Genomic DNA, 15,000 nt, shown 5'->3' on the forward strand with positions numbered 1-15,000 from the left:
ATTTAGAGAGAGAGAGAGAGAGAGAGAGAGAGGAGAGAGAGAGAGAGAGAGAGAGAGAGAGAGAGAGAGAGAGAGAGAGAGAGAGAGAGAGAGAGAGAAAAGAGGACCTAAGACTGAAATAACAGCCAATTGGAACATCAACCCCATTAGGTTTTACGACTTCTATTACGACTATGATTGCTCCAGAAGAATGTCGTATACAGTCTTGCATTTCATTCCAGCCGACTCTACAAGTGGTTTTAATGCTACAATTTCGTGTACTATTATTGGTTTGAGGAAAGTCGTGCAAAGATCGTGATAATTTGCGTTCGCTTTGGCATACATAGTACGCCATTTCTCCGATAATTTCCCAACAATAAAAAATAAATTTTTGAGATATTATTTTTCATAATTCGCGTCCATTACCCCAGAAGACTGAACTGTCTACCAGAAAGAAAAGTCGTTATGTAAACTCAGTTTCCTACAATTAATAATAAATTTTCACCTCACATTAGCATCGAACCCAGGACTTGGGAGTGTGTAGCTTCCCCATCCAAAATTATTATTATCAACTACGCCAAACATAGCATAAAATACTCTACCTTTCTTAACCAGACATAATGGTACGCGTACCATCTCCTGTACCATGGTATCAGCGTTTTATCTATTATCTCTTTGGTTTGCGGGGCCATTATAACGTGGCATCTCCCTCCGAGTTTTTTTGTGGCAAGTGCGGTCAAGTGGATAGCGGGCCATCAGTGCTAGGGAAAGGATGTTAGTGGTACTGTAGAGAGAGAGAGAGAGAGAGAGAGAGAGAGAGAGAGAGAGAGAGAGAATCCACCAAAATGAGACAAAAACATTTACTTTTAAATATAAAGGGATATAGGGACAAAATCGCATTACTATTTCCATGATAAAGCCTTCAAAAGGTCACTTCATTCTTATAAATAGAGATATAAGTTTATTCCAAGATAACTATACATATTCCTATCGAATTCAGTAATCTGTACTACTTGAATAAAATGTCAGTTACGAATGTCAATGTTGAGATTTCCCTTAACTTTCATACATTTTATAAATGGGAAAACGGACAAACTTTCGTCGGGCCACGAATAATTTCCCATGCCTGCAATTCTTTTCCAATGTCCCATCGGTCAGGGATAAAATTCTGCTTTTTCAGTCGCTTGCCCCATCTAACGTCAATCGCCGTAACTACTGCTGGAGGTGAGCAAGACCTTTGACAATGACACCCCAGATACATTACTAAAGGACTGTTTTTAGACTACTAATCACATGCGGTGGTGTTTGCACGTTCTAAAGTGTAAGAGGAACATACGCATCAAGTTCGAGACCCGCTATCAAAGACTCAACTACCATATAATGAGAGGTAACGTGTATTTTAGATAACCAGCCATCTACCTTGGTTGCAAAAAAAAAAAAAAAAAAAAAAAAAAAAAAAAAAAAAAAAAAAAAAAGGGGGGGGGGGGGAAGGAGGAAGGTATAGTTGACCTTACCTTTTTCCTTCCAAACTGGTTATAAAAGAGGAGCTAACCTTTTGCTTCTCCCCCTTTTCTATACAAAGGAAGATCAATCAGCACAGGGCAAGATGCACGAACAGCTGAATTTCAACCAGTGCCCACTCGGGTAATCTTCGAAATGTGATGGAAGGGGAAAAAAGAAGGCCGCCGCTTCCTTTTGTAATTTTGGAATCGTGATGGGGGTTGAAACGAATTAATGTGGTGGTGCTGCGACGGGGATGGACTGGTGATGAATGGGAGGGCTGACCGTCTGGTGGCAGCAGTGGCGATTTCTTAAGATACCCTACATGCAATCCCCATTCGGTCGTACCCCAGTGATGCCTCCGTAACCTTAAGCACCCAAATGCCCAGGTGAAGACCTTCCTCTGAGGGTTATCTTTAGTGAAAAGAAGAATATATGCTATAAAAGAAATCAATATTTCAATTACTAGTCCTTCTTATTTTGCAGGACAATAATTTTTCCACCTTTGATTGTAGCTTAGCTAGTAGTAGTAATAGAAGTAGTAATAGCAATAGTAGTAGTAGTAGTAGTGATAGCAATAGTACTAGTAGTAGTAGTAGTAGTACTAGTAGTAGTAGTAGTAGTAGTAAAAATAATAATGTGACATACCAAATCGAAGCTAATCTTTACCTTCACAAAGCAGACAACTGGAGCCATCAATTCATCGAAAATAGTGTAATTTTCATAGCTTGAACCAAATAATTTAGCCCGGTTACCCTCACCTGCTTACGAGCCACAACCCTTCCATCGCCAACTTAAGACTCCCCTACAAACTCGAAGCCTCTCAAATCTCCTCAGCATCTGTGATCTCCTCCTCTTCATTCCTTGAGACAATGGAACCAGCCAGACAATGGCCCCACATGCGATCAGACTGAGCAGCATCTCAAATACAATCTTTTCTAAGAGATAAGATGAAGATCGCCCATCTCCAGTCGCATACCCACGTCGTCCGCGAGCGATAAAAACATTTAGACCGAATGGAAAAAAATGGGTGAAGGGGGTTAGGGTGAAGAGTATGGGAATGGGAGATGAAGGGGGATCCGGGATTTTCTTTCTTAAGATTCAAAGTCCCTTTCATTGAGTAATTCAATAGGAAGACCTTGAATTTCCAGGACAGCCCCGAGGGGGTATATCTAAAATTGATTATTGCACTGACTGCTAAAATAACCACTAAAATATAGGAGAGAGAGAGAGAGAGAGAGAGAGAGAGAGAGAGAGAGAGAGAGAGAGAGAGAGAGAGAATTGCAACAGCAATAACTGTAAAATCAAGACTGCTAGTTAACTATGTAACTTATCGTTTCACGCTATACGTTTACTGTAAAATTCTTCAAATTATTCGATTAACAAAGATAAACTCACCCATCTAACAAGTTGTGCTTCCATCACAAACTTTTAACCACTCAAAAAATATATTGTCAATACATTACTAATCAATTCTGTTTTAAGGCTCCTCTTCTTTGTCCATATCCATGTCCTAATTCATTTAAAATAATTGATCGACACACACCAAATTCCATATAAAACAATAGTTCTAATCTTTACATTCAATCCCCACTACTACTTTTACCATTATAAGAAAGAACAATTCAATGTTTATTCTTGACCCTTCTCTAGTATTCTATAAGAGGCTTATGTTAAAAACCTGTCAGCCACTGTATCACAATTTCACCACTGTACCGGTGTATTTTTTTGTAATCCCATGGCCGCTTGCTGCCTTCCAATAGTAAAATATTTCCACATTATCAATAAACATAGAAATAAATCAATATTAAATGAAAGTGCGCATTGACGAGGCGATCTCTAGAATGCTAGTAAATAGTATAACAGATGGAGTCCAAATTAATTCATAGCAAAGAAATAAATAAAATTATGGTAAAAAATCCCACCAAATAAAAATGGAATGTTAAGGAAATGCAAATTCACGTCGATACAACACATGAAGCTCTTATTTTGAATCCTATTTTTCCCATCGAAAACCATACCCTGAAGGAATCAAAATGAGTCTCTCTCTCTCTCTCTCTCTCTCTCTCTCTCTCTCTCTCTCTCTCTCTCTCCTTAGTTCTATGATTCACAAGATATGCTATGGCATTTGGGCATTCCTGTCGCCTTTACCCCTTCCCCCCAATGATAGGTCCTTCGTTGAGAGAGAGAGAGAGAGAGAGAGAGAGAGAGAGAGAGAGAGAGAGAGAGAGAGCAGCCATCTAACCAACCATTAGGATCTCATTACTCGCGCAAAAACAGCACCCGCATACCCCCACCTCTTCCCCCTCTCTTATTTTATATAAAAAATACTATTTTTTCACATTCTATAAACATATTCTCACCCGGTCTTTATATAAAAAAATAGTATGTTAGGAAATTGGATATCCAATTTACACATTTAACCATGAGAATCTTTAAAATTAATATAGGTTTTCTCCTACGTTTCATTTCTCTTTCTCTTTATCTTTTCTCGTTTCCTTCAGCCAAGAAATAAGCCATTACATTGTTAGTGCCATTGGCCATTGCACATATATAAACGATAACAATTTAGGCCTAAAAAGTGTTTCCAACATTAAATATCTCAGAAGGTGGAAAACAAACTTTTAAAAAGATTTGGAAACATCATATATCTGCGAAAAATTGGAAAAAGGGAAATATGAATATAGTTTGAATAGAAACAATTACAATTAAATATGTACTCAGTTATTGATTACATCTATCAAGGTCTCAAGCATCTGGAGTTCCAGACCCCATCCACGTCCCTTCATCTTAAAAATAAACATGTTGAGCACAGGCATACATATAGAGTACAGTAATATATATATATATATATATATATATATATATATATATACACGCAGTATATTGTAGACATGGTGTCAACAAAAAAATATAACGATGTAAGATAAACGATATGTAAAGTATACTTTAACTTGCTAGGCTATGCATATTGAACTTGAAAACCTTACAGTCATTACATATCACATTGAAATTTTATTGCAAATCCCAGTGCATTCTTTATGCACGATAGTGATGTGCTAGAACCAAATGTTGAAAGTATACTTGAATGTTGACGCAATTGCGTATGTATATGAGAGAGAGAGAGAGAGAGAGAGAGAGAGAGAGAGAGAGAGAGAGAGAGAGGTTAACTTTCTTGGGAAGTAGTAATGACCCAAGACTGTTGATTTTACTCTTTCAAACTCTGTCTAAACATCCCCCCCCCCACCCTACAAGTTTAAAATTTAGGTAATCATCCTTCTTGCAGTGTGTTAGTCGAAAGAGATACTACTGGACACAGAGAGAGAGAGAGAGAGAGAGAGAGAGAGAGAGAGAGAGAGAGAGAGATTAGTTTAGGCGATAGGGTTTTTAAAAAGGAATCAATAAAAAAAATAGCTTCGAACTCTATTCCAGAACCCTGTAATCTTTACATCAACTCGGCGTGACCACTATGCCACCCTAAAGCTAAGAACCTGATAAATGCTGGTTGACGCCGCTGAAGTCCAGGAATAAAAAAAAAAAAAATGAAAAATTAAAAAAAATGAAAAAAAATTAAGCAAACCGTTCCTTGCTAAATTTAAAGGGCAGTACTTTAACTCGGACATGCTTCAGGCTATCAAAAACCCGATGACTTGGGATTTAAAGAGATTTTATGATTCGGATGAAGATGTTAAGGGGAATAGCTTGAAGAATCGCCATGATCTGGTTATCCATAGTAGTTTGCAAACTAGCGATTGAATCGTTATTTCAGTAAGACGCAAAATTAATAATAGAATTTAGGTTTACTTCCTTATTGAGAATGATGTAAAAACCTGTAAAAAAAACACCAGCAAGGGCGACTGAATCCCAACCCTCCTTTCCCCTCGAAAAAAAAAAAAAAAAACCACTTCCACTAGATCTGTAACTCCCTCTACCGAATGGCGTTTCCCATCTAAAATGAAGCTTTAATCTTGACAAAAACCTTGGTCTCCCACCCCCTTTTACTCTCTCTCTCTCTCTCCTCTCTCTCTCTCTCTCTCTCTCTCTCTCTCTCTCTCGAGTTGTTATCACTACCCACTTCTAGTTCTCTATTCTTCTTCATATACTATACACCCTTGAAAATTAAATTCTCTCTCTCTCTCTCTCTCTCTCTCTCTCTCTCTCTCTCTCAAGCTACTATCGGTACCAAATTATATTCCTCTTCTTTTCCATATACACAATTGTGACTTAAATTCTCTCTCTCTACCAAATTCTATCAATCTCTCTTCTTCTCCATATACACCCTTGTGACTTGAATTCTCTCTCTCTCTCTCTCTCTCTCTCTCTCTCTCTCTCTCTCTCTGTGACGGCTCTAGAGCAGCATTAGCCCACACCCTGGCCTGGGTATCAGCAGGGCTGGCACACCCAGGCAACAACAGCTGCTACGCGGGCAGCAGCCAGGGCAAAAGGATGATGATGATGATAGAATGACGAGGCAGGCGACTACTACCTAAGAAAGCTGCTGCCGAGACCTGTTGGTTGCCGATGCTCTTCAAGGTACAGGAATGTTACGAAGGCCCGGTGAGATTGCATCTCCGATTTGAAGTTCACTAATGCCGTAATTACCGACTGCTGGGAAGATAGGCTGGGGCTCCTCTGAGGATCGTTAGCAGGGCCTTCTTCAGGAAATAAGTCCTTTGCCAGGATAATTACTTCTTGATCTCATACTCTTTCTATCAAATGGTTATCCCTACAATAAGGGGTCGGTTGCCTGATTTGCTCTATTCAATGCATTCTATCAAAGGCATCATCTTCCACCAAACCACTTCTCTCCAAATCATCCTTCACCCTATCTCGCCATTCCCTTTTAATTCTCTATGACATTTACCGACAAAAGTCCTTTGACATTTAACTCAATTGTAATAATTTTTCAAATATTACCGAACTACTTACACAACAATCAATTGTTTATATCTAATCAGTGAGCTATGAAAGTAAAATAAGTAGTAATATCTAAATTTTTGGTTATTAGTAAATCATGCAAATGCCACCTACTGTATTTGTACTTGTCACGCAATATAGTCCAGAGCATTCACTCCAACATTCCAAATCTTGATACAACAACAAAAAATATACACCTTCTATAGTCCATTTCTTTTAGCGAGGGATATTTGCACCGACTCGCAGCGGTGCCCTTTTAGCTCGGAAAGTTTCCTGATCGCTGATTGGTTAGAATTATCTTGTCCAACCAATCAGCGATCAGGAAACTTTTCCGAGCTAAAAGGGCACCGCTGCGAGTCGGTGCAAATATGCCTCGCTAAAAGAAATGGACTATAGTAATCTACATTAATAATCGCAAGCCAGCATCGAGGCATATGAAAAGTAATAAAAAATAATCATCTGTTATTAATATGCTAAAAGGCATATATAACGGATTGTTAGCACTTGGTGCTTCAAATTTGTCTACCTTTATCCATTTGACAATCGCTTACTAAGCAGACAAAAATATAATTATCTCTCTCTCTCTCTCTCTCTCTCTCTCTCTCTCTCTCTCTCTCTCTCCTTTGTCAAAATTGATAGCACGCTCGTCCCCAAAGAGAGAAGAACGACATAGGATCTCCGAAAGAAGCAAGGAAAAGAATTATCCTTAAGGGTTTTTTCCCATACAGCGAGCCACAGTTATCCGTTACAAAAAATTATGTATCTGCTTTTAGCTAACTGCCGAGAGAGAGAGAGAGAGAGAGAGAGAGAGAGAGAGAGAGAGAGAGAGAGAGAGTAACGGGCACTAACATATTCAACTGAAAGACGAGAGGGCCTCGGAGGGCCTCGACGAGGTAATCCTCACCCCACAGGGAGAAAACATTTACCATCACGTTACTCTTTCTCCGTTCCCTATCCCATTCTATTCCTCCTCCATATATCATCACCCATCTCGACGATCTCCCCCCCGTCATGCCACACTTTCCATCAACCTCTCACCGTCCCTCTTGAGTTATCAGCAGCCTGTCTGCAGCAAGAGCAGCTGCTACTGCTGCAGCTTCATTCTTCTACCTCTACTGCTGTCAGTCTGTCTGGTCTTCTACTTCTGTCATCTATACCCGTCCACGTATAATAGAGACTTCAATCATTGCCGTTGTCAAATCCCTCATCAATTTCATAGGTTTGTTGAGAGGTACTTTCTATTAGTCCTGAGTTTGCAACGCTAATTCTCCCTGTTCACACAAACTGCTACTACAGTCTTTAAAGGTGTTTATGATGAAGTATCTATCCGATGAAAAAGCATTCAAAGTTCAAACTTGAAACAATTTTTTTATGTTGAACAAGTTGACATAGGTCTTTTTATACAGTAGTTTATATGTGAAATATATGTTTCAATGTTACTGTTTTTAAAATATTTTATTCTGATTGTTCATTACTTTTCATATCGCTTATTTCCTTTCCTCACTGGGCTATTTTTCCCCGTTGGAGCCATTTGGGCTTATAGCATCCTGCTTTCCCAACTAAGGTTGTAGCATAGCTAATAATAATAATAATAATAATAATAATAATAATAATAATAATAATAATAATAATAATACAGTTTATATTAGGAAAGACCGAAAGTCTCAAATAAATACAAAACAGCTGCGACATGTGATTTACGGTTCATTAGCAAAGATCAAAAGTTTATCTTTAATACAAGTGATAACTGACTTTCCCACAACCTATCTGTTTTGACATTAAACACATTACGACGATATGAAAGTCCTCTAAATTTATAATCAATATCTGTTCGATGTTTCCGCTCATTTATTTTTAAGCCTACAAAGCACACATGTTTTTCACTTGTAACGATATCCTACATGGGAATATATTTTACCCCCTCCCCAACACCTGGCCCCTCAGCAGGTATGATATATGGTCCTTCCTATATTATCAAAGTTTCTTTTGTCACATGATACTCACCATTATTACTATTATTATTACTATTATTATTATCATTACTTGAAAAGCTACAACCCTAGTTGGAAAAGCAGGATGCTATAAGCCCAAGGGCCTCAACAGGGAAAATAGCCTAGTGAGGAAAAGAAGCAAGTAACAACACCATAATAAATATTTCCTATATAAACTATAAAAACTTAACTAAACAAGAAGAGAAATAAGATAGAATAGTGTGCCCGAGTGTACCCTCAAGCAAGAGAACTCCATTCTAAGGTTTAACAAGAACGTCTAAAAGTGAAATACATAGGATCCGTGTTAGTGCATAAGACTTCATTTCATACGCAATAACTATTACATTAAACTACATAACATAAACACTTGAATCAACGACGTTTTTTATATTATTCCCGAATCTTCTGGCCTAACAAAATGTGTAGACAGAATATCTGTTGTCTGTTGAAAATTAAGGATGAATTTGAGCTAACTTGAATGACGTCAACACAAATGATAAAGGAAATAAAGCATTCCATTAAAACGAAAAAAAATAAAAAAACAAAAAATATAAAATAAAAAACACCCTGAGGCTAATGGTTGATCCAAAATGAAGGGTATGACCACAAGGAATTTGAGAAGTAGAGCATATAAAAAAGTACACCCCCAGGTACACCCAGAAATTGAAATGTGATATTTCATATCTAAAAAAAAAAATATCCAAATCAATAATAATAATTATCCAGATTCGGTCTTATCATGAAGAAATAAAATCGTTAAGTACAATTTCTGGATATATCGGTCTCCACTTCACTTTAAACACCCCAACCTTAGGAAATCATAGGTAAATCTTGCTTCTACTATAGTCCAGCTATTATACTAAAACACTATCAATTTAAAATACACTTCGTCTCCTGGTGGCATGTCAGAGTCCAGAGGTTCAGACCAAGGATCCTCCTCTCCTTCAAATACTATTCCAGCTGCGAGTGACATAAGGTCAAAGACCCGTCATTGGCCCTCTAAATCTTAACCAACTTCCCCACTATTTGAAGCAATCAACCATTTATCCCGAACCCTTACCGAAAAGCAGAGGACCTTCAACAGGTTAGAGCACATCCATCACTTCATCTCAGTTGGGGTAATAAGAGCCCAGACGTCCACACCAAGCCTTTAATATTATCACCACACCTCCAAGCTGTCCCTAGAAAGGCCCCGTCATCTAGACAGAGGTACCCGAGTACATAAGGTCACACTAGGCCCTCCTATTCCATTCATAAAATTTCAACACATTTCATACGGACATCAAAAAAACCTTGTGATGACAACCATCAACCAATTTCTTTCTCAACAGCTTCGTATTAAACGCAGGGTAAAACGTTAAGAATAAAACTTTTAAAGTTATAGTATTGCTCGGAAACATGGTTCTGCCATTCAACAAACTACAAACAGAGAACACTTCAATGTCCCACAATGGTAATATGTGTGTAAAACTATGTATTCTGAGTCATAACTTGAGAAAAAAAAAAGATCCTGATCTACCACCTATTCCCTTTAAATCCGGTGATATCTTTTGACCTGCAATTTTACTCTAATCATAGACATGGTGTCTGATGTTCTCTCTAACCTCTCTCAGATTCCTCGTTCTCATCATTTACACTGACAACCTATAATCATCGGAATTGTCTCTCTTGATGCTTATCGGTCTTCAGAAGTTAACCAGTGTTTAGACAAGTTCCTGGCTTTTCTCTCGTGCTAAACCAATTCAGAGCTACTGGCCAAGTCCTAAAATTAAAAAACGATATGTGAAACAAAATAACCCTTTTCTCTCTTGCTAACCCAATTCAGAGCTACTTCTCAAGTCTAAACTCTTAAAACAATACGTGAATCAAAATCACCTTTATTCTTTTGCTAACCCAATTCAGAGCTACTTCTCAAGTCTAAATTCTTTAAAACAATACGTGAAATAAAATCCCTTTTATTCTCTAGATTACCCAATCCAGAGCTACTTGTCCAGTCTAAACTCTTAAAACAATACATTAAACAAAATCACCTTTATTCTCTTGCTAACCCAATTCAGAGCTACTTGTCCAGTCTAAACTCTTAAAACAATACATGAAACAAAATCACCTTTATTCTCTTGCTAACCCAATTCAGAGCTACTTGTCCAGTCTAAACTCTTAAAACAATACATGAAACAAAATCACCTTTATTCTCTTGCTAACCCAATTCAGAGCTACTTGTCCAGTCTAAACTCTTAAAACAATACATGAAACAAAATCACCTTTATTCTCTTGCTAACCCAATTCAGAGCTACTTGTCCAGTCTAAACTCTTAAAACAATACATGAAACAAAATCACCTTTATTCTCTTGCTAACCCCAATTCAGAGCTACTTGTCCAGTCTAAACTCTTAAAACAATACATGAAACAAAATCACCTTTATTCTCTTGCTAACCCAATGCAGAGCTATTTGTCCAATATTCTTAAAACAAAACATGAAACAAAATCACCTTTATTCTCTTGATAACCCAATTCAGAGCTATTTGTCCAATATTCTTAAAACAATACGCGAAACAAAGTAAATCAGATTATCCAATCAAGATGTATCATGGCTGTCAATGACCTGATAATTTTCTGGAGGAATTATTAATTAGCAATGTTGAAAAGCAAGTCAGGACAGCAGTTCCAAATTTCAACTTGAGATTTATCGAAACAAAACGAAACAAGTTATCTTTAATGTGTTCTTTTCTCACATTCTTGTGATGATAGTCCCTAATTCCTTTTACGTAAATTACTTAAGATAAAACCGATTAATATCTTATTACCAGTCAATCCATATCAGAGGTTAAAACAAAATGATTAACCGCTAAAACCTTAAACATTGAGTTTTCCTCGTGCAGACAGTGCTCATCTCCAGCAGTAATAAAACAATAAACAAACGATTAAATATTCGGCAAATTATGTCACAATCCGGTCACAGGAACTTACCAGTTGAATCACTTAATGACCTAATAATATTTTAAGGCATAACATCCAAATGGATCTATTCTAAGAAAACGAAAAATAAAACAAAGAGATGGGCTTTAGCTAAGAAGAAAGAGACATACCTGCTTCATTCAAGCAAGCCAGCAGAACGTATCTTAATCTACACACACACACACACACACACATACACACACACACACACATACACACACACACACACACACACACTTACCATTAAACTAAATATCAAATAAACAAGTTATCAGTCCAGTCAAAATCGAGATGATTCAATGTTTCGAAGTCTGACTCACCTGACAATATTCGGATGTTCGAATCGTTCGAGCTGCTTCAGGAGAGCAATCTCCCTGACGGCGTTCACGGGAACGCCGATGTCCTCGTGTAAGGTTATTCGTATTTTCTTCAGCGCCACCGCCCGGTCCGTGTTGTTGCGGTCACGGGCCAGGTATACCGTTCCGTACGCACCTGTTTAAAGAATAATTAGTACAGATAAGAACTACTTTCGGTACCGATAAAAAAAATGACTACTGGTACATAAAAGAATTACTATTGATGCGTGTAGAACTTCAAAAGTTCAAAGTTGGAGCAAATGTTTTTATGTTGACCAGGCTAACATGAGTCTTTTTATTGTTTATATATGACATATCTGTTTTGATACCGATAAAAAAATGACTACTGGTACATAAAAGAATTACTATTGATGCGTGTAGAACTTCAAAAGTTCAAAGTTGGAGCAAATATTTTTATGTTGACCAGACTGACATGAGTCTTTTTATTGTTTATATATGACATATGTTTTGATACCGATAAAAAAAATGACTACTGGTACATAAAAGAATTACTATTGATGCGTGTAGAACTTCAAAAGTTCAATGTTGGAGCAAATGTTTTTATGTTGACCAGGCTGACATGAGTCTTTTTATTGTTTATATATGACATATCTGTTTTGATACCGATAAAAAAAATGACTACTGGTACATAAAAGAATTACTATTGATGCGTGTAGAACTTCAAAAGTTCAAAGTTGGAGCAAATGTTCTTATGTTGACCAGGCTGACATGAGTCTTTTTATTGTTTATATATGACATATCTGTTTTGATACCGATAAAAAAATGACTACTGGTACACAAAAGAATTACTATTGATGCGTGTAGAACTTCAAAAGTTCAAAGTTGGACCAAATGTTTTTATGTTGACCAGGCTGACATGAGTCTTTTTATTGTTTATATATGACATATCTGTTTTTGGCGTTGTTAATAGTTTATATAGGACATATCTGTTTTGACGCTGTTACTGTTTTTAGAATGATATATTAATATAATTTATTCTCATCATTTACTTATTTCCTTTCCTCACTGGGCTATTTTCCCTCTTGGAGGACTTGGGCTTATAGCATCTTGCTTTTCCAACTAGGGCTGTAGCTTGGCTAATAATAATAATAGTAATAATAATAATAATAATAGTGATTATTTGACAGATAATTGTCAAATCAAGCCATCAAGTTCAAATTTTCAATTATGATAATTGACAAGTTTAGTGATTGAGCTACACGAATTTGCCTACTTGATATGAAAACATGCAACAAAAGTTTTTTTTTTTTAAATTACAAAATATTAGATAAGCCACAAAATGGAAAACTTGAAAATCTATAAAAGGAAAAAATCTACATATAAAATTAGATGTAATTTGGGTTATTTCCATAATAGTAAAATACTAAAATTTGATTTTAATTAACACTGTATCGTGTTAGTTATGCTCAACTATGCTATTTTTTCCATAAGAAACTTTTACATGGAAGACAACAATAAAGGTCGATTCAGCCTGTATTACGTCAATTATATATATATATATATATTATATATATATATATTATATATATATATATATATATATATATATATATATATATATACATACATATATATATATATATATACATACATATATATATATATATATATATATATATATATATATATATATATATATATATATATATAAACGACCTCTATTAAATCATAAGGACCAAAGTTCATTTTTGCTTCCGCTAATAATACTCCAACATATTTTCAAATACTCAGAAGAAGAAGAAGAAGAAGAAGAAGAAGAAGAAGAAGAAGAAGAAGAAGAAAAAAAAACATATTCTTATCCCTTACCATTTCCGATGATGCTCACTTCTTCGTAACTTTCGTTCGCTTTGGGCAGATCGGCGACGGAACTGACGGAGGCGGCGGTGGCAGTCGCGGCAGCGGTAGGGGCGGTGACGGGGGGTTGTTGGGGACCTTCAGTGGCAGGAGGGGGGGCACGAGACCCACCACCCGTTTTGCCACCGCCAGACTCCCCGGCACCGCTGCCAGAACTTGCCATGGTCATCACAGAAGCCTTTTTGGGGGGGAAGGGCGCTGCTCGACACAACAGACAAACTCCGCCACAGGTGATGAAGAAGGGGGGAGGGGGGGAAGGCTCCCCTTCTCTCAGAGAGCCTTCTTTTCCTTCCTTCCTTCCTTTCGGAAGCGCTAGAGGAGGAGGAGGAGGAGGATGACCAGGAGGGAGGGAAGGGGTAATGTGAAGTTAAGGCGAAGGCACAACCGGGCGTGTGTGGCGGGTGTGGCTGGGCGGGTGAGCCCGGGCGGCGGCGGACGCGTCACAAGCAGCCGAAGGAGGCGAAGAAGCTGGCGACCGTCACCACCGAGCTCACAGGTACCATGGCAGAGAGAGAGAGGGGAGAGAGAGAGAGAGGGCTCAGGCAGGAACACCCCAAGCGTTCTTGAGGACCATCTGGGGACAAAAAAGAAACAAGAATTAAATTCAAATTCATCCAGGTGGCAGAACATTGAAAGAATTCGAAACAAATAAATTTTTGATGCGTGATTTTATCCTATTATAACAAACTAAAAATACAATTAAAACCATATACTATAAAACACCAAAAACCATGGTGTTAAAACTAATTAAAAAATACACCAAACGTTAAAACTTTATATTGTGTGAATTATGGCTTAGAAAATATAATCATCAAAAGAAATCACGAAGCCCACAAGAGGAGAGAGAGAGAGAGAGAGGAGAGAGAGAGAGAGAGAGAGAGAGAGAGAGAGAGAGAGAGAGAGAGAGAGAGAGAGAGTCCTGTAACACTAACAAACAATGAATGGTTCTGCAATAATAATATCACCTTGAGACGGACACCAAGATCTCACCGAGGTAACAATTATTCGATATTTTGCAACTGACAGTATGTAAGAACCATTCTTGACTGGAAAGAGATTTCATTTTAATAAATCAATTTAATTTAGTTTTATAAACTCCAAGAATTAAAACCACTCGAATTTCGTTAAACTTAAAAAAAAATGCTACAATGATTTGATAGAAGTTAAACCTACAAGACAGATATCTAAGAACTGGAAAGCTAATTTCCGTTAGGAGATAATGTAAGTTCAAAGGATTATGGGAATACAGACTTAAAAAGAGACAGAAACCTTTTGATACAGCAACGGTTGGAAAGGGTAATATATATGGATATATTCATCTACGTAATATGGCATCGCAACGACTATGGTCATTAACATTGAGGGGAAAATAAAAAAGAAAACAAAAAGCGGAGGGAGGGTAGAATTAATAACTAGAGGGAAAGAGA

General features: G+C 37.2%; 1 protein-coding gene across 1 annotated transcript in view; it reads right to left on the bottom strand.

The window, feature by feature from the left end:
- Positions 1-15,000, bottom strand: part of LOC137616700 (cyclin-dependent kinase 4-like) — a 344,007-nt gene that overhangs the window by 258,909 nt on the left and 70,098 nt on the right. The window contains exons 3-4 of the mRNA XM_068346695.1: positions 13,526-14,147; positions 11,663-11,834 (exon numbers count right to left, since the gene is read on the bottom strand). Of these exons, the coding sequence (XP_068202796.1) occupies positions 11,663-11,834; positions 13,526-13,742 (389 nt within the window). The 5' untranslated portion in view covers positions 13,743-14,147. The remainder of the gene's footprint in view (positions 1-11,662; positions 11,835-13,525; positions 14,148-15,000) is intronic.

The sequence above is a fragment of the Palaemon carinicauda genome, chromosome 22 (assembly GCF_036898095.1).
Source record: "Palaemon carinicauda isolate YSFRI2023 chromosome 22, ASM3689809v2, whole genome shotgun sequence".
Classification (NCBI taxonomy): domain Eukaryota; kingdom Metazoa; phylum Arthropoda; class Malacostraca; order Decapoda; family Palaemonidae; genus Palaemon; species Palaemon carinicauda.